The 18,261-nt window shown below is 37.9% G+C and overlaps 1 protein-coding gene across 5 annotated transcripts in view; it reads left to right on the top strand.

Annotated features, from left to right (window-relative positions):
- The first annotated feature begins 663 nt into the window (after positions 1 to 663).
- KCNC2 (potassium channel, voltage gated Shaw related subfamily C, member 2) overlaps positions 664 to 18,261 on the top strand; it is a 172,425-nt gene continuing 154,827 nt past the window's right edge. For all 5 annotated transcript variants that reach the window (XM_011995315.1, XM_011995314.1, XM_011995317.1 and 2 more), the window contains exons 1-2: positions 664 to 1,205; positions 2,411 to 3,116. In XM_011995315.1, the coding sequence (XP_011850705.1) occupies positions 2,430 to 3,116 (687 nt within the window). In that variant the 5' untranslated portion in view covers positions 664 to 1,205; positions 2,411 to 2,429. The remainder of the gene's footprint in view (positions 1,206 to 2,410; positions 3,117 to 18,261) is intronic.

The raw sequence follows: 18,261 nt of genomic DNA, 5'->3' as shown, positions 1-18,261 counted from the left end.
CCAACCCTAACAACATCTTAATTTTGTATTTGAAACTGGCAGAACCATGAGACAATATATTTCTGTTGTTTAAGCCACCCAATTTGTCATACTTTCTTATGGCAGCCCGAGCACACTAATACAAGGGGAAATGAAAACTTGAGAAAGGGTGAAATTGGCTTATTAGAGAATTACTTGGATACTTGGGTATCTGTGGCTTTTCTCTTCAGCTTCAGACAAAAAAACAAAATGAAACAAAATAAAACAAACAAACAAAAAAACTGGAACTTGTGCTTTGTAAAGCATTATCTTTCTGGGATAAACTTCTAAAACTTGTTTTGCTTTAGATAACAGTGATGTGGTGGCTAGAGACGGACATTTGATTTGAAAAAGCAAGCCAGAGGCATGTATAAGACATAAGAAACCATATTTACTGTCACCTGTAAGTACACCTCTCTCTCCGGTCAGCTGTCATTGAGAAAAAAAAAATGCAATTGGTTTTAGATTCTCTCACTTGTTGGGAGGGGTGGGGCATGGCAAGGGGTGGGGGAGAGAGAGAGGGTGTGGAGAGTAGGGTGTAAATAAGGCAGGCAGAAGCTCCAGAGAGGGTGGAGACAGAGCTTCACAGAAGAAAAATATGTGAACCTGGTTGGTACAACATAGCTTCTCCAGACCCACCCACCCACCCTTTCCCCAGCTCTGTGCTTTGGCTGACGGCGGGAGGTTGACGGCGAGTGGTGCTGAAGGGACAGCTCCAGCAGCGGCTGATTTAGGGGAGAAACAAAATCTGCAGATGGAATCGGAGCAGGGCGACTTCACCTTCAAGTGGTGAGCTCTCCTGACCTCCGGCCAGTCTCCGCTCCATTCACGGCCAGCCGATCTGCCCGCTCCCGGTGGGGTCGGGCAGTGCCGGCTGGACCCGCCCAGAGCTCCATGGTTTGCCCAACCCTGCGCGATGGTGACTCTGGGCGCGGAGGTTGGCGACTGGCAAATCCGCAGATCACAGAATGAAGGCGGGGAGCGCGGCCGACGGCCGGCGGGGGCTTTGTCCCCCACCCCAGCGCCCAGAGAAGCGGCTCAATCACCTGAATCCGGAAAACGCCAACAAGTAGTTTCTCGTCGGAGAACGGCGGCTCAGCTGGGCGCCAAGACTCAGTCCTGCTGCCCAGAGAACCTCGTCCACTCAGAAACCAAAGCAAAACCACTTTTCTCTCGGTCTCCTTAAGGTATCTGGAAATGGGGGTGGGGGTGGTGAAAGGGGGCATTTCCTGGAAAGGGCTTGTTGACCCTGCAGGCAGGCATCCCCCCTGCTCCGCCTTTCCGCAATACAAATGTAGAGATGAAGCCCTGGGGAGAGGTGGCTGGGAGGCTGGAAACAGGGACACTGTCAGCGAGACTTCCACATCAGGGACCCAGGGGGTGTGCCTCCAGGCAGCTTTTCCCCCGAGCCTCGCCCCTCCTAGAAAGCAAATCCCCCACCCTCCACCCCCTAAGGGATTTGTTTTTCTTGGGAAGGGGGATGGGTGGGATGCACTGATCACTTCTATTCTTAAAGATGGATCCTAGTTAGTTGTTTCCTTTCCCAAGTAATAATAATATCAACAACAACAATAATAATGTGAAAAGGAAATTGAATAAGGAAGTAAGTCAGAGGTCTCCTAGGTGAAAAGCAACAGCAGAGATTTTTTTTTTTTCTCTGACTTCTGCGTGGTCTTTTTGCATGGTCTGTGAGCAAGTGTAGAGGTGAACCTAGAACAGGTTGCGCAGAAGGCATTGCCTGAGCGCTAGGGAGTAGCGAGGGTTCTGGGGTTGACCTAGGGTGGGTGTGGAATAGGGGCTCTTCACAGGGTGGGGAGAGGGTGTGCTCTCACCCAACACTGTCAAGTTGCCTGAGGAAAACCCCCTGCCTAGGGAAATTGCATCCAGGCTAGGGGAAGGGGAGAAAGAGGAGGGTCTTGGAGAGTGGGAGTGAGAAGCCAACCAGGGGAGGAGGAGAGAATGGGGCAAAGGAGGGGGAGAAAGTAGGCTTAGAGGGAGGGAGAGGGTGTTTGGGGAGGCAGAGAGGGGGTTAGGGGCTGGGAGCAGGTTGGACTTGAGAGGGAACAGAAAAGAGGAAGAGTGGAAGGTGAAAAGATGAAGGAGAAGAGATCAGAGCCAAAAAAAGGAAAGCGGGAGGCAAGGGAAACGGTGTCATGAAAGGTCAAGAAAGACTTGGACTGCTGTCTCCGTAGTTCTCTGGAAACCTGGGAAAGGTGTGATGCAAGAGGCGGGGACAACGCTGGACGCTGATCCCCTCCGGGGGAGGGTCCTTTGCCCCATGCCTGTCTGCCAACCCTGCATCCCGGGACTCGCTCTGTGTTGGTGGTGGGGGTCTTGGTGTGTCTTTGACGGCCAAGATCTTTAACTCGGCGCTGTGTTTGCCTTTCCCCAGTCATGTCTGAGTCACAGAGATGGGCAAGATCGAGAACAACGAGAGGGTGATCCTCAATGTCGGGGGTACCCGGCACGAAACCTACCGCAGCACCCTCAAGACCCTGCCTGGAACACGCCTGGCCCTTCTTGCCTCCTCCGAGCCCCCGGGCGACTGCTTGACCACGGCGGGCGACAAGCTGCAGCCGTCGCCACCTCCACTGTCGCCGCCGCCGAGAGCGCCCCCGTTGTCCCCCGGGCCAGGCGGCTGCTTCGAGGGCGGCGCGGGCAACTGCAGTTCCCGCGGCGGCAGGGCCAGCGACCATCCCGGGGGCGGCCGAGAGTTCTTCTTCGACCGGCACCCGGGCGTCTTCGCCTATGTGCTCAACTACTACCGCACCGGCAAGCTGCACTGCCCCGCAGACGTGTGCGGGCCGCTCTTCGAGGAGGAGCTGGCCTTCTGGGGCATCGACGAGACCGACGTGGAGCCCTGCTGCTGGATGACCTACCGGCAGCACCGCGACGCCGAGGAGGCGCTGGACATCTTCGAGACCCCCGACCTCATTGGCGGCGACCCCGGCGACGATGAGGACCTGGCGGCCAAGAGGCTAGGCATCGAGGACGCGGCGGGGCTCGGGGGCCCAGACGGCAAATCTGGCCGCTGGAGGAGGCTGCAGCCCCGCATGTGGGCCCTCTTCGAAGACCCTTACTCGTCCAGAGCCGCCAGGGTAAGGCCAGAATCGACCCCTTCCCTGCTGCTTCAACTTCTCCCAACTCCCTCCCCAACTTTCTGTTCTTTTCCACCCCAGGGCCTCAGGGATGGGGGTAGAAGAGACCCGGGACTTCCTAGCGATGCGGTTAGAGGCTCATCCTTTGCAGGGTAAACCCAGGGACCCTGGCCACCATCCCACCCAGTACCATGTTTCTCCTCCTCTTCTCCCAACTCAAACGGATTTACTTTAGCAGATGGGACCTACAGGGCAAATGTCGACTTCTCTGTGCACGTCTTCTGGACCTTGTCCTGAAACGGGTATGAGGATTCATCTCGAATTTCTCCCTCACTCCTTTGTTCTAACTTTTCCTGTAGCTAAGATCTCTTTTCTGGCCTCCTGGTCATCCCTATTTGACAATTTCAGTTTGGCCCCTTCACATCTGACTCACCCAGAGCAGTGCTCAAATTAGGGATTGATTCTGAGGACAGAGGAAGGGGAAATGGAATATATCTATGTGACTGGGGAGATGGAGGGAGGAAAGATTTGCCAGGAGATTTATTTTGTAAAGAGAATCTCCAGAACGTTGTTTGGGCCTGTCACCTTCCAGGGGAGATGAATACTAGGATTGTTTCCGTGAGTTGACCAGAAAGTCCACTTACACAGGGAATTTTGAGCCTGGTCCCTTTCTCTTTGGGTTGTATCTCTGATCCTTACAGGTTGAACATACATTAACCCATTAACCACTTTGGTGATCCTAGTTCTGTAAATCTGAATAATTAAGATAGGAACAAACTTTATTTTAATTTTAATATTGTGATTCCAGCCTCAGTGTTCTTTTTTGGGTTCTAGTATAAATGACAGCTCAACTTTAATCCTTGACACTCCCAATTAATTCTTCAAAATCTCATGAAGAGATTATAAAAGTAACCAATAATGGTTTCTCTGGTGGAAAGGAAATAAAGACATATAAATAACCACAAATTACACAGTATGTGAACAGTTTTTAATTACATGTGAGAACAAAGTACTGCATTTGGTTAAATCTTTGCAACTGCATGTGTCTGATTTGCTTCTGACACCCAGAAAACGCACCCCATGGGCAGAATGGGAATTCTCCCAACTTTACTTTGGCTTTATCTTCATTATTTTCTTCCTCTGTATGTCACAAGTGTCTGCATCTGAGATGTTATGCAGCTATCTACTAATTTGTCAGAAGATGTGCTTCTGATAACACTTTGGAAGTCTGTGGATGTGTTTTGTTTACAATGTGAAATAGAATATGAAAGAGACAATTTAAAGCATTGCTACTCTTTTAGATTTGGTATTTAAATGCATACATAAATTCTAGCATGCCTACATACACATATTTGAACATAGAATTAATAGCTTCAACTTGGAAATCCTTTTTTTTTTTTTTTCAGGCCATGCCATAAATTCAACAACAGAGTTGGCATTCAGAAAAAAAAAAAAAAAAAAAAACCAACAAACTAAATCAACCAAACAAAACCACAAGTGCATATTTATTTAAATTAAACCACAGGCTCATGACCATTACATCTGTGCATCTGTGTTTCTTGGATTCCAGCTGAGTGTTATAGAGCTCTTTCCATTTGGTGGCTAAAAGGATAATCTGAATTTGTTTTCAGGCCCATCGTGTGATTCCTTTTTCCAGATAATGTGCTACAAAAGGACAGAATGTTTTATTATTTTTCCTTATGGTAACATAATACATTTTATTGTAGGCCAGATTGCATAGCAAAAACTTTAAGAAGATGTTCAACTTTTATCATTGCCATGAAATTTGATTCTATAGATTATTGGTCAAAAGGATAAAGCATTGACTTGAAAATTGTGTGTTTAAAAAACATTTATTATGATATTTCATTATAATAATATTGAGGCTTTGATCTGCATCTGTTTTAGGTGAGAAAAGAATACACCAAAATTGAGACTGAAACAAGGTCAAAGAGCAAGTAGAAACAGAATCAGCTAAGAATCATAGACCCGAAAAATTTATTTGAGGTCACTTTTAGTCAAGACCCTTTATATTGTAGATGAAGAAAATGAAGACTGCAGATGCTGAGTGATGGCCAAGGTTATACATCAAGTTAATAGCAAAGCCAAAATTATCCCAGAGGTCTCATGACTCTCTCCTCAGGCCCTTTCTAACAAAACTACTGATTATAACTGGACTGGATTGTGAAATCTCTGCAGATCACTTTGCTCTTGAGATTTAATGCGGCATAAGACATTCACTAGAATCCTAACTTTGAAAGGTCATCTATGAGTTTTAAAATATGTGTATTCCAGGACTTTCGCTCCTAGAATTTTTATCCTTTACCACCCAACAGTAGAATAAAAATATGGGACTTGAATTAACTTCTTAAAAAGAATCCTGTTTGAACTTTCCATTTTTATTGACCAGTCCATGTTTAATGTTTGGCTTTCTTTTGTGAGTCTTGTCTTCAGGGAAATCTCTTCAAATTATTAGGGGTTGGCTAAAAAAAGGTAATCGTAAGTCACCATTCTACTTAAAAGTGACTTAATATTTTTTCCTGAGCACTTTTAGTTAAGATGATAACGTGACAATGTTATCTGACTAGTTTGAAAAATAGAGTTACATGTGGAGGCCACAAGTTGAAATTATATTTTGCATGGACACAATTTGACGAAACATAAAATAATTATCAAGTGGTTTGCTTCAGTTATCTTATTACATGAGTCTCAGTCTTAATAGAAGTATTTGAAGTTTTATAAACACTCTTACTTTTTAACATTAGCCCATCTTTTATTGAAATGTTTGACATGAAAGATTTTAACTCTCTGAATTCCCTTTTCAACTCATTATACTTGTTTCACAATTTTCTTTTTTCTCCAATATTGAAAAGATTAGATCAGTTATATAATAGATGTGCTTTGTTTGTAACTTTTATGATTTAAATGACAGACAAAAACAATGGTGATAGGAACTGAATAATTAATTGGATTTTGCAACCCTGCATTTTTGCCTTCTCTTTTGGTTGGCATGTCCCTCTCCTCTATGATTTTTAATTTATTAAGTAAATACATATTTGAGGGGTCTAAATTGTTCTATTTCAATTGGTAAATAAGTTTATATCTTATACATTGAAGCTTTTATTCTTAAGAGTAGTATTTAAAAATAGAAGTTTATAAAAATTCAAATATAAGTTGTCATGGAAACCTGTTGTGGAGAAAATGAGATCAGGAAAATAATGAGAGGTTATTTTGTTGATACTAGTGAGTGATATTTACAAATAGTAAAAAGCAAGGATGCATACATATACTTGTAAAAATGTGATGCACTGTATATTTTCAATTTAATATGTAAGTGTTAGAAAAAGGTAAAGCTTCTATGTGCTTTCCCTTGAAGAATGTATCATATATAAGAGGACGGGCACCAGGCAGAAATTCCTTGATAGAGTTTCTAGATTTTTAGAAGTTTTTAAAAATGACATAAGGACAAAATACTAAAATAAAAGGCAATTTTGAAGAATCTGTTTGGAATATTAAACAGCTGAGAGCAGTTATAAGTTTCTCTTTCTCTTCTTTCACTTACTTTTTAATAGGGTGGGGGAGATCATTGAATTCAGCTCTGTTTTAGAGTGTTGGCTCTTCCTTGGTGATTTATGCATATCTTTGATTACTTGATAGATCTTCTGTTTTTTACTTTTAAAGCACATTTTAGAAAAGAAAAAACAAAATAATAACTGCCATGGAACCCCACTTAAGATGTTGGCTTTTTTATATGTTTCTAGCTCTTTCACAAACATTCCCCTGACCTTTATCTCATTTACCATTGTTGAAATACAATATGGGTTGTGTATCATATACAATCCTTCTGAATCATACATGGATTATGATAGTGAATCTATACTTTTTTAAATCTTGAAAATATTCACGTTATTAGCATTATAGATTATTTCTACAGCATTGCTAAAACATACTCCTTAGAAGCCATTAACATGGAAATTTTAATTTCTAGCATTAGACTCAAATTTGCAAATATTTCATTTACTTTGTATGGGCCACTTTTTCCTCTTGCCACAAAACAAAACAAAACAAGAAAGAAATGATCTAAATAAATATTTGCTAGTATTAAATGTAGCACTTGATTTTTAAAAATTATAATAAGGTGTAGGAACAATTTGAATGATGTATTAAGATTAAAGGAAGAAAATATATTAAGTCTTGTTTGGTAAGAGTGGTTCTAATTAAATAATGGCTAAATATAGCTTATCCATAAAATATCGTCAATTATTAAAATTTTAGAAAATTCATTTATTCAATGAATATTGATTATGTAGTCACTGTAGACTGGAAACTATGAAAAGTACTGGGAATGCATGGAGAAGATACAGTCCTTTGCCTTCAGTGAGCTCACCTCTCTATTTATAATAAAATATTTCCTAAAGGCATTATCTATTAAATAAAAAAAACAAGATTACGGTAAATAAAATTCTAGAGGTGTTAAAAATGAATTTTCCTCAAAAAAAAAAAAAAAGATCTCACATAGGAATATTGCCTGACACATGCAGTAAAATATTCCTTTTAGAAATGATGATGTTAAGGTATTATTGGTCTTTATTTTATTACAAAATATTAGGATCTTTAATTCTTTATTTTTCTGTTTTCATAATGACTTACAGGCTCTCTCCTTACAATATAATGAAGACTGTACTTATATCAAACAACAATTGAACTATTTGGGTGTGTGGACAAGTTTATTTTATTATTTCCATTTAATTACAAGTCATGACCAACCACATGACAATGCATACTCAAACTTCATATTCATCAAACGAGTCTGCTATAATAGTACAGTGTGTTTGCACTTTCCAACTAAGCATTTAAGTGTCTTTTCACCTTTTCAGGGCCACTAGTTAAAAGGTTTATAAATAAGTTTAATTTTATGCTTGTATTCTGAGCATTGGATAGAATCAGAGAGTACCTGATTTAATTGATCACTAAAATAATCAAGTAAATTTACTTGCCAATTAAATATATATACTAGTAATATACACATGAGGTGACCTGATTTATGGCTGGACATTAGGTGTGCAAAAAGTGAATGTACTTGGATAAATTAGGTATGACCTTTTTCTCTAATATTTTGCTAAGAGCTCATTTGTAGAACTGAGTTGACAAAATTAAATAAAAGACAAGGAAAGTTTTTATCTTTGTCAGTGAGCTTATTTTCAAAATAACTGAAAAGGAAGGTATAGATCAACCTTTTTGTAGTTTCCCATTTGAAAATGTTTATCATTACCATCAATTTTTACTACAACAAATAAAGTAAATGTGATTTTCAAGTCTTGTATTCTCTGAACTTCTGAGTCATATATTCTTTTTATTGTGGGAACCTTTAGAAATGTGTCTAAATAAAATAGTAAAGAGCATTAAAGATAAACACAGATCTGTAGAAGAAAATATATAGTGGCAAAATAGTCCAAAAAATTATCATCAATATATTCCATAAACTTAATTCAATTCTGGATGAAATATGAAGGGTTTTTCTTTATATTCATAAGAGCAGTCAAGATATTCTTTTAAGACAGAAAAGCACTGCTTTTTTGCCTTCCGTGTAGGTTGAGGGATGGTAATAATCTCAACACTGTGTAGTCAATATTTTCATGGAAAGTGAATAGAATGTGAGTGTTGGGAGGAGAACAGAGCAGAACTGGATATTACATGGAAAAAGAATTGAAAAACGATTGAGACCTATGAGACCTACGCTCCAGCACTGATTTCAACACCAGTTGTGTGACCTTGGAGAATTTACTTCATCTTCCTGAATCTTGATTTCCTTTGCTTTATTCTGAAAAATAAAACACAAACATTGAGATGACACATTGGACTAGATAGTGTCTAAAGTTCTTTTCAGCTCTAAAATGTTGAGGTTTGTAAGACAGTTATTGCTAAAGATTCTGGGGGAAAGAGGAAGGGACAACATGTTCATGCCCATTCTGATTGCACTCCAAGGACCATCACACTAATAAAGTAAACCAGAATCTTTTTTTGTTTTGTTTTGTTTCAATTTTCATTTGTAACTTTCTGCCCTTTTTTTTCCCCTACAGCTGTTGGGTAGCTACTGCTGTGGTTACCATAGAAACAGGTTAGCTCCCAGCTTCCTGTTTCCATTGAAAACAGCTTTCTCTCAACCACATATTGATCTCAGGAAATCATTTTGCTGTGGTTCTGGCATGAAACCCATAAAGATGATCGGCTCTGTCATTTCTTAAGTCTAAGATTCAGTGCAGGTGTATATCCATCCACCTGCAAGGGTAACCGATTAGATAATCTCAGTCTTATTTTCACTTGAAAAGTATCTTGTCAACAACACCATGTTTTTCCCCTTTTCATATTTTATATAAAAGGGATAGTCTTATTCTCTTGAGGACTTACACTATGCCTAACACATTTAAGTGTTTACAAAATAGTGTCAAATTATTCAATTCTAATCTCTTTCATAACCCATTCTATCAGAATAGACATAGAAAATAGTGTGCTGTCTAGCACACTTCTTAAGTTAAAATTATATTTTGTTCATAATGTTCATATGTTCATTAAGATATATTTTAATGTGCTGACTAGTGAAGAGTATTTAAAATGAATGTGCATGTATAGTGTATAGTGCTCCATATTTCTCTTTTGAGAAAATGTTTTTTCTATTTTAGGGTATATGTATCTACATAAAAAGAATATATATTCACTGTTATAATACAGATACATACTCAGGGAATATATTTGTAAAATTTGCATGTGGGTAAGATATGGGATCGACTTGTGGGAATATAACTTAAAGTTTTGATTGAGAAGTGCATGTGTGCATGTTATTATGTGTGTCCAAAATATATTTTATATTAGTGAAATTGGTGAAGAAATATGTGACAGACTTCTGGTGTTTATGCTGATTAGAACTGGAAGAAAATTGGCAATCATCTGGCACGACTGCCTCGATTCACAGAGGAGACAACTGATATGTTTCAGCCATGACAAGTTAGTGACAATGGCAGGGCTAGTATTGAGATCTTGTGATTTCTGATTAAGTGTTCATCCTATTCAATTTTGATTGCTTAGTTTATACTGTGTTTAACACTAAATACACAAACTTTAGCTGTTGGGAAGCAGCAAGACTGTTAGGAAGGATAGGCTCTGACCCCTTCCATGTCTTACTGTTCAACAATATCAGAAATTTGTCATTATTTTAGGGATTTGCCTTATTTTCAAGATTTCCTTCCAGTTGCAGTCTTCCATTGCTGCCTTCTCCACTAGTTTTACATGTTATTGTCTTACTTCCTTTAAAGCCTTAAAACTAACATGCTTATGCACTTAACCCCCTTTTTCCCCTTCAGCTCGTAATAATGAGAAGACCTGCGGGAGCCTACCTCCCAAGCTGAGCCAGAAGATATAGATAATTAAGAAATAAGATACCTATTTTTCCTTTGACCCTTTTGTGTATATGTCTTTTATAATATGTTTTTCTACTCTTGTTCGATTTATTTATTTTTAATGCAACACTGGTTCAACCTATTGGCAATAGAACATCATCTTCTCAAATGTAAATAACCAGGTCATGGTGGGTTTTCCCAGGGATAACTGGTGAATTGAAGAGAAAAGCGTTGAGAGCTATTGGAGATCTGCAAACAAAGTTAAATGTTGTTGTAAGGTCAGTAAATACAATACAGAAAAAACAATTTCCCTGAACATTCTTTAATGAACAGTAAGCCAAATATAGTGTAATGGAAATGTAAAGCAATGTTATAATTTGGGAGCGTCCCAGATAATACATTTTATAGAAATCAAAACAGAAGAACTTGGGGCAAAATGTTATGGATAACGTTGGGTAAAAATACTCCATAATTACTGCAATTGCTTGACTGGAAGTCATGTAATTTCCTGAAAGTTGATAATAATACCAACATCTTGCTAAACTGACACTTCCTCAATGCTGTATGTGTCCAGAAAATCTCATGCAGACACTTAAGTAGTGTCTTCTTCATTCTTTGTTTGAAGCCCCCGGTTGGTGTGCTATCAAATCTTAGAGCTTTGCCATTCTTAAACAATATCTGACTGTGCTGTAGACATCTTTAAAAATTGGAGCAAAGGCAAAGATAGTCTTTCTCGATAGTTTTTTCTATAACTTAGTCTTAGCAGTGAAAGGTGTTTTCCTTTGAGTTGTCTCTACGATGAAAGACCAAGATAGAAAAAATAATCAACTTTTGGTTGCATAAATTCTCTTATTTTATACCAATATTTTATCTAGGATTTTAAAATTGTTTAGTAAATAATAAAATGCAAAGATATCTTTTATAAAATGTAGTGATTTAAATAACATTGTCCATATATTCAAATAATGTTAATTGACACTGTAAGATTACATGTTTATAAATTATGTTTAAGCAAAAACTATTTGGATCAATATAAATTCATTTTTTTGAGTTTTTTTGATCATTTTGGTCTCCTTGAAAGGGCCAGATATTATTCAGAATTTATGTAAAATTTGTGTCTATGCTTGCAAATTATAGAATAGAAATTCAGATATGGGGTTCTTGATTTTGGTGCTTTTAAGTTTATTGACTTAGGATTAAATGCTATTTGCTAAAAGTGAATATTGTATAATAATTGTACCGGAAATGATGGCATAATAATCATTGCAGTAACAAGCTTCCTTACTGATGTTGATGTATTAATTTTTAGATAAAAGTAGCAAAACTGGTATTTAGGAAAGCATAACAATACAGTTATTACAGTTTGATTTATCATTTAAGTTGTTCTGCTTCTCTCTTTTAGGCTTCTTTTGGGAGCAATGAGAGGAATATTATGAGTTACTAGAATGCTCTAATGCAACCAAGTAGACTGAGTAGGAAATGAGCAGAATAGAACATTAACTGGCCTTTGTCTGTACAAACAGAATCTAAACTAGCAGTTATCTTTAATTTTTTAAATATATTATAACTTTAGGTCTGAATGAACCTATCACTATCATCTAAAATAATTAGTGGATACATCAAAGTTGAGCAACTTTCATATTTGTATCATTTGCATGCTGTATACTTATGCTTAATTCCCAGGCACATAATGTTGACTGCAATTTAATACTTAGAGTGCAATGCTAGAAATATAGAATTTAAGCAAACTAACAGGATCAAACATATTTTAATGTATTATTAGGCTTTAATGACATGCAAAAATGATTAGACGATGCAAAAGTAGGGTTGTCTTTAATTAATTGCCTCATTTTTTTCTATAAATTTACTGTTTAATTCTTAATTGTAGTATGCACATGCTATCAATTGCTAGATTTTTTTAAATTTAGTGAATGTTTTAAAAAATTTGATTCTTTTTCAATTTTTTCATCATTGACTCAATTTATCTCTGATTTATCTATCATAGGTGATTTCTTAGTAACGTTTGTTTTTTAGATGTAAGTGCAGTTGCCAGAGCACTCGACGTTGTACTTCAGTGCTGGGTTTCTTTATCAATATAGTCTTTTGTGTTTCCTCTACTTTGGCCTGCATTGATTGGATGATAAAGTAGCATGTTGTTGTCAGGGTTTGTACATTCTCCTTTAACTAAACAAACTGGGAGAGAAAAAAGTGTCAAAGTTTCTAATGCTTTTGAATCTCTTAGTTGACAACTATTGAATTTCAACTGTTGGCCAGAACTAGGTTATGTTCTAAGAATGCAAAATGCAAAATGGATTAAAATTTGGCACTTGCCTTCACGACACTTGTATTCAGTAGGAAAAGAAGAACTATAAATTCACAGTTATAGGGCACTAAGTGATATAGTAGAGACATTCATATAGTGTAGACACACAGGTTAAGGAGGAAACAAGTCTCCTACACGAAGGAGATGACAGTTTGGTTAACTCCCATAAGATAAGTAGGCATTTTCCAAAAATCAAGGGGAAGGTCAATGGAATAGTGAGCAAACATGAAGGCTTAACGGGGAATATCATGTCATGTAACACTGAATAATAAAAAAATCTGAAGGCGTGAAACATGGCAAAGACAGAAGAACAGGCTTGAAAGAACAGGGAGGGTGGAAATTGGGAAGGAGGAGACCGCTGGGCTTGTATACAAGATATCCTGCTTGGATGTAAGACTCTCAGTCCAGGACAGCAATAGATACTGTTTTATCAGTTTACTTAAAATTTGCAGTTCACAAATTTGGATGTGCCTATGAATCACCTAAGATGATGACTAAAATTGTACAAATCAGGTCTCGCCCCAGAGATCCTAATTCAGTGGGATTTGGGTATGATTCAGATCAGGAGAATGTATTTTGAGCACAGTTGGCTACTTGCTCACTATGTGCCAGTACTCTGCTACAACTGCAGAGAAAACAAATACAATTGAACAACGAATTAAGAGAAAAATCAAGCTTAGACCAGTATTAGAACTGGTTACCTGTAGTCCAGTAGGATGTTAACAGGTGTTGTCTCTCAAAAGAGTTTCCTGGATGGAAGAATTTGGAAAAAAGTTAAAAATAAAGTTATATAGTTGTTTTTTTAATTGCATGTCTTCTTAGAGTGAAGGAGTTAAGTAACTAACTGGCTGACTTCTGATAGTTGATTTTGAGATGGAAGCAAATTAGTGTATTAGTGTTAAGGACTTGATTGAATATGCTAAATGTGAATTCTGACTCAACAACTTGCTTGCTGTCTTTTCTTCAGGGAATTCTCTAAGCCTCCTTTTTTCTCATGTGGACCAGGGAGAAAATAATAGTGTCTGACTCAGTAGAGTGCTACGAGGAAAGACTGAGCACATTTATGTTAAGAATCCAGACCTGGTTCTAGAAATGTCGTTCGTATTATTGTTACTCTTAATATTATCATTGCTATTATTCTTTTTTTTTTTTTTTTTGACGACAGAGCACTCCGCTCTTTAAGTGAACTAGAATTGTTCCTTATTTTTTTTTTTTTTTTTTAACGACAGAGCACTCTGCTCTGTCGCCCAGGCTGGAGTGCAGTGGCGGGATCTAGGCTTACCGCAAGCTCCGCCTCCCGGGTTCACGTCATTCTCCTGCCTCAGCCTCGCGAGTAGCTGGGACTACAGGCGCCCGCCATTTCGCCCACCGAGTGTTTTATTTTGTATTTTTTTTTTTTTTTTAGTAGAGACGGGGTTTCACCGTGTTAGCCAGGATGGTCTCGGTTTCCTGACCTCGTGATCCGCCCGTCTCGGCCTCCCAAAGTGCTGGGATTACAGACTTGAGCCACTGGGCCCGGGACGTTATTATTCTTTGAGGCAAGCATTGCTCGTTTCTGGAGGTGAGGAGTTTATAGTAGCCTACTTTAAGAAGGCTTTCTGGTGTTTAGAATGTTCATGAAGAAATAAGTTGTCTTTCCCTGAGATTTTTCATGTGGATTCTAAATGACTATCTGTCCGGGCAGTTGTAGAAGTAATTATTTCATGTATGATTAAATGGTAGTTAATTAAAATAATATCTAATATACACATTATAAATCAGGCATATTCCAAGCGGCAGGTGAAGGCATATTCCCAGCCCTTAACACTCTTGTAGTGTATTGTAAGAAAACAACCAAAGGATGATGATAGTGCAATGTCATAATATCTGCAGTAGAAGTGAGCACAGGGTGATTTGGAGGTTAACACAGCTTTGCTAGCATTGGAAAAATTTTCCAATCTGTGTTGGTACCACAGGATGAAGAGGAGTTAGATTTTTCAGACAGTGGGAAGAGCCTAAATAGTTTCAACAGGAAAGGAAGGCATGGACTGTTTGTCCTGTTTGAAGTACTGTGAGTAATTAAATACCACTGGAGCTTTGAGCAAGGGGTGGGGAGGTACACAGCAGACAGACCCTGAGGTTGGCTGGGAATGCTTGATAAGTTCTCTTGAGAAGTTCTGGTCTTTCTCTGCTGGTAGTGGAGAGATTGTGAAGGATTTTAAGAGCACCAGCAAACAGATTTGTAATTGGGAATATCTTTCTGAAACTTTTGTAGCTGAAGAGGGGATTGGGTTGGAGCGGATGAGTGTAAGTTTTTCAGGGGGGCCACAGTTTAGTGTGTTACTGAAGTAACACAGGTGGTAGGAGACAACATTGAACCTTGAAATAAGACAGTAGCAAGAGGAATGAAGTAAAATGGTAAAATGGACACAGTTGAAGAGGAGTTCTGACTAATTAGGTAGGAGTGAATGAGGCAACAAGAAGAGTCAAGAATGTTCCCTTAGTTTCTGTTTGTGTTATGGGACAAGAGAAACTTTATGACTTCTTCCTCATTCAAGATTCAGTGGTTACGTTTTGGGTATCTGGCTCATGAGTAGTTAGTTATTCTTTTACAAGATTTAACACTATAATATTTGGTATTAGATTTTGTGATTTTTTCTTTTATATTTCTGTATAAACTACTTAATTATAGAAGGCTACTTCACAGAGTTTATGGTTGTGAAATTAGATGCTGAGTATGCCAGTTAAGATTTTTGGTTATTGTAATTCACCACCATAACAAGTTAGTGAGATAAGCAATCCTCTGTACAAGAAATACAGGCTTTACATTGCTACTACTTTATTTAAAACCCAAGAAAATAATATTAGCTTTTGCATGGTTTCTGTGAAACAGAACTGCCTGTCCCATGTGGAAGTTCATGTGGATTCCAGAACTAGAAATTTGAATTGAACTAGGATTAAAGGAAAATGATGATGTGATTTTGAAGTTCAAAATACTCCTTGGAAAATTGCTTTACATAAAACTCACTGTTGAAAAGTAGAGGAAAGAGCAAAGGTAGTGAGGAAGAAAAATAAAAATGAAAACAGGTATTAAACTGGGAAGATGGTGACTTCAGAGACAAGACAGTCATTCCTTCCAAGGCACAAACATACCACACCATTTTCTTGTTTTAAAAGAACTTTATCCATTTTCCTTGAGTACATATTAAGATTCCATAGAATGGCTCTTCAGAACCTTGTTACTACCTGTGCTTCTAGTCATTTTCCTTACAACTCCACTGCCAAAAGTGTAGTTGTGTTCAAACCACAATTTTTTTTTTTTTTTTGCCATTCCTGGATATAAGACATGTATTCTCTGGTTATCAAATATTTTTTAACACCTCCTCCTAAGCAGTTAATTTCTTTTTCTGAGTTTCCACATAATTTTATAGACATTGTATTATAGCACTTAACTAACTGTGTTAATTTCCTAGGGCTTCCATAACAAATCACCACAACCAAATGACTTCAAAGGGGTGACTTAAAACAACAGACACCTATCTTCTTACAGTTTTGGAGGCTAGTTTGGCAGACTTGGTTTCTTCTACTGGTTCTAAAAGATAATCTGTTTCATGACTCACTGCCTGCTTCTGGTGGTTGCAATTCTTGGAGTTTCTTTGTGTTTCTTGGCTGTAGATGCATCTCCATCTTCACATGATGATCCCCTTCCCCTGGCCTCAGCTTGCCCTCAGTGTATGGGTCTCTGTTTTCTCTTCTTATCAGGACAATAGTCAATTGGATTATGTCCTGATTATGTCCTGATCTAGCCCAGTATGGCTCCATTTTGATTTAACTAATTGTTAAATTAGCTAAAATTTAATTCTGAGGTTTGGGGTAGACATGAATTTTGAGGGACACTATTGAACCCAGTACCCTAATTTTTCCATTTTGACAACACGTTTGCAATATTCAGGGAATCTTTCTTATTTTCTAGTTACCCTTTTTTTTCATATCTGTGTATTATAACTTAATGACTGTAATATCTTTGTGAATCTTTCTGAAGATACTAGTTAGAAAATTCTTTAAATTCTATTTTATTTCTGGCATTAACTCTAGTCCCTTTATGAAATTTCTTTTTCATTTGTTCGTCTTGGTTGTTGCATTTTATACTATTGATTCTCTTCAGATAACTTTTCCTCTGAAAGAGAGTTGGGTGAATATAGTGTGTTGTGGGTAGATTGGCAGGATGGTGCAGAACACAGGATTCCCTTCGGGGTGGGTGGATAGGAGCAGGTGGGCAAATTGGGGTACTGTGGAGGTCTAAAAAAGGAAGTTTTATTTGGAGATAGAACTTTGGAGCATTTCAGTCAATATGGGGTTATCTTTCCTTTTTCTTTTTCTCCATGCACTTTGAGGAAATACGAAGGTACCTTAGAGTTTGCTCCACTTTTCTTTATCACACCAACATACCTAATTTAGAACTATCTTCTCTTCTGTTGATTCCCTACTCTATTTATAGAGCTGTTCTTGCTAGCTATGTTCTAAGGGCAAATTCTATAGCCAGGCACTGAAGGAAATTCCAGACCTTCTAAGCAGTTGTCCCATAGCCAGCTCCCTCTCCTAGTACATGTTGCCTCTGAATTTGAGGTTCCTCCGGATTTCCTTGCGAAGAAAAGGACCAGTCCCAAGAAATACTCTCTCCTGTACCTATACTGAATTACATTACTCCACTTCCAATCTGTATATTCTTTATTTTCATCCTGCTTGCTTTATATCTCAGTATTCTAGTCCAATAATAATAACTTTTCATCCCTGTGATTATTTTTCACCATTTTAAATAACATTTGGGTAAGAAGATAAGTTTGCTGTCTTCAACTAGAGTTTGACTGTATGTGTATAGGCCTGTTGTTCATAATAGTTATAAACTTGTGTATAGGAATACTATTTTGTTGTTGTTGTTGTTTTTACCCAGAGTTATGAACAGTGTCTGGTTATTTTCTTACTAGGTTTTAAAAAAATTGTAGACATTTATAGGGTACAATGTGATATTTTGATATATATTTACAATGTAAAATAATTAAATGTGGCTAATGAATAAATTTCTCACCTCAGTTTTTGTGGTGAAAATGCTTAAAATATACTCTTTTAGCAATTATGAAATATATAATGCATTATTATTTATTATGGTCACCATTTTGTGCAATAGATGACTAAAGCTTAGGTTTTTATCACCATCTGAATAATTCTGTGATTTTCCTTGCCTCCAATGATGTATTTCTCTATGATTCTTCCCCACAAAGGCAATGCTTCTTCTTTTCTTTGAGCTCACCTTCTTTTCCCACTTTTTAATGTATTCTGGTCCCCAAATACATACACAATCCTACTGAGAAAATTAGAAGCCTAGCATAATGTGTGATTTTCTCATTGCCATAAGAAGCTTTTTAGACTAACAGTAAAAGAAAAATTCTTG

Source organism: Mandrillus leucophaeus, unplaced genomic scaffold (assembly GCF_000951045.1).
Source record: "Mandrillus leucophaeus isolate KB7577 unplaced genomic scaffold, Mleu.le_1.0 Scaffold482, whole genome shotgun sequence".
NCBI lineage: Eukaryota > Metazoa > Chordata > Mammalia > Primates > Cercopithecidae > Mandrillus > Mandrillus leucophaeus.
This window is presented reverse-complemented; position numbering and strand designations above follow the sequence as displayed.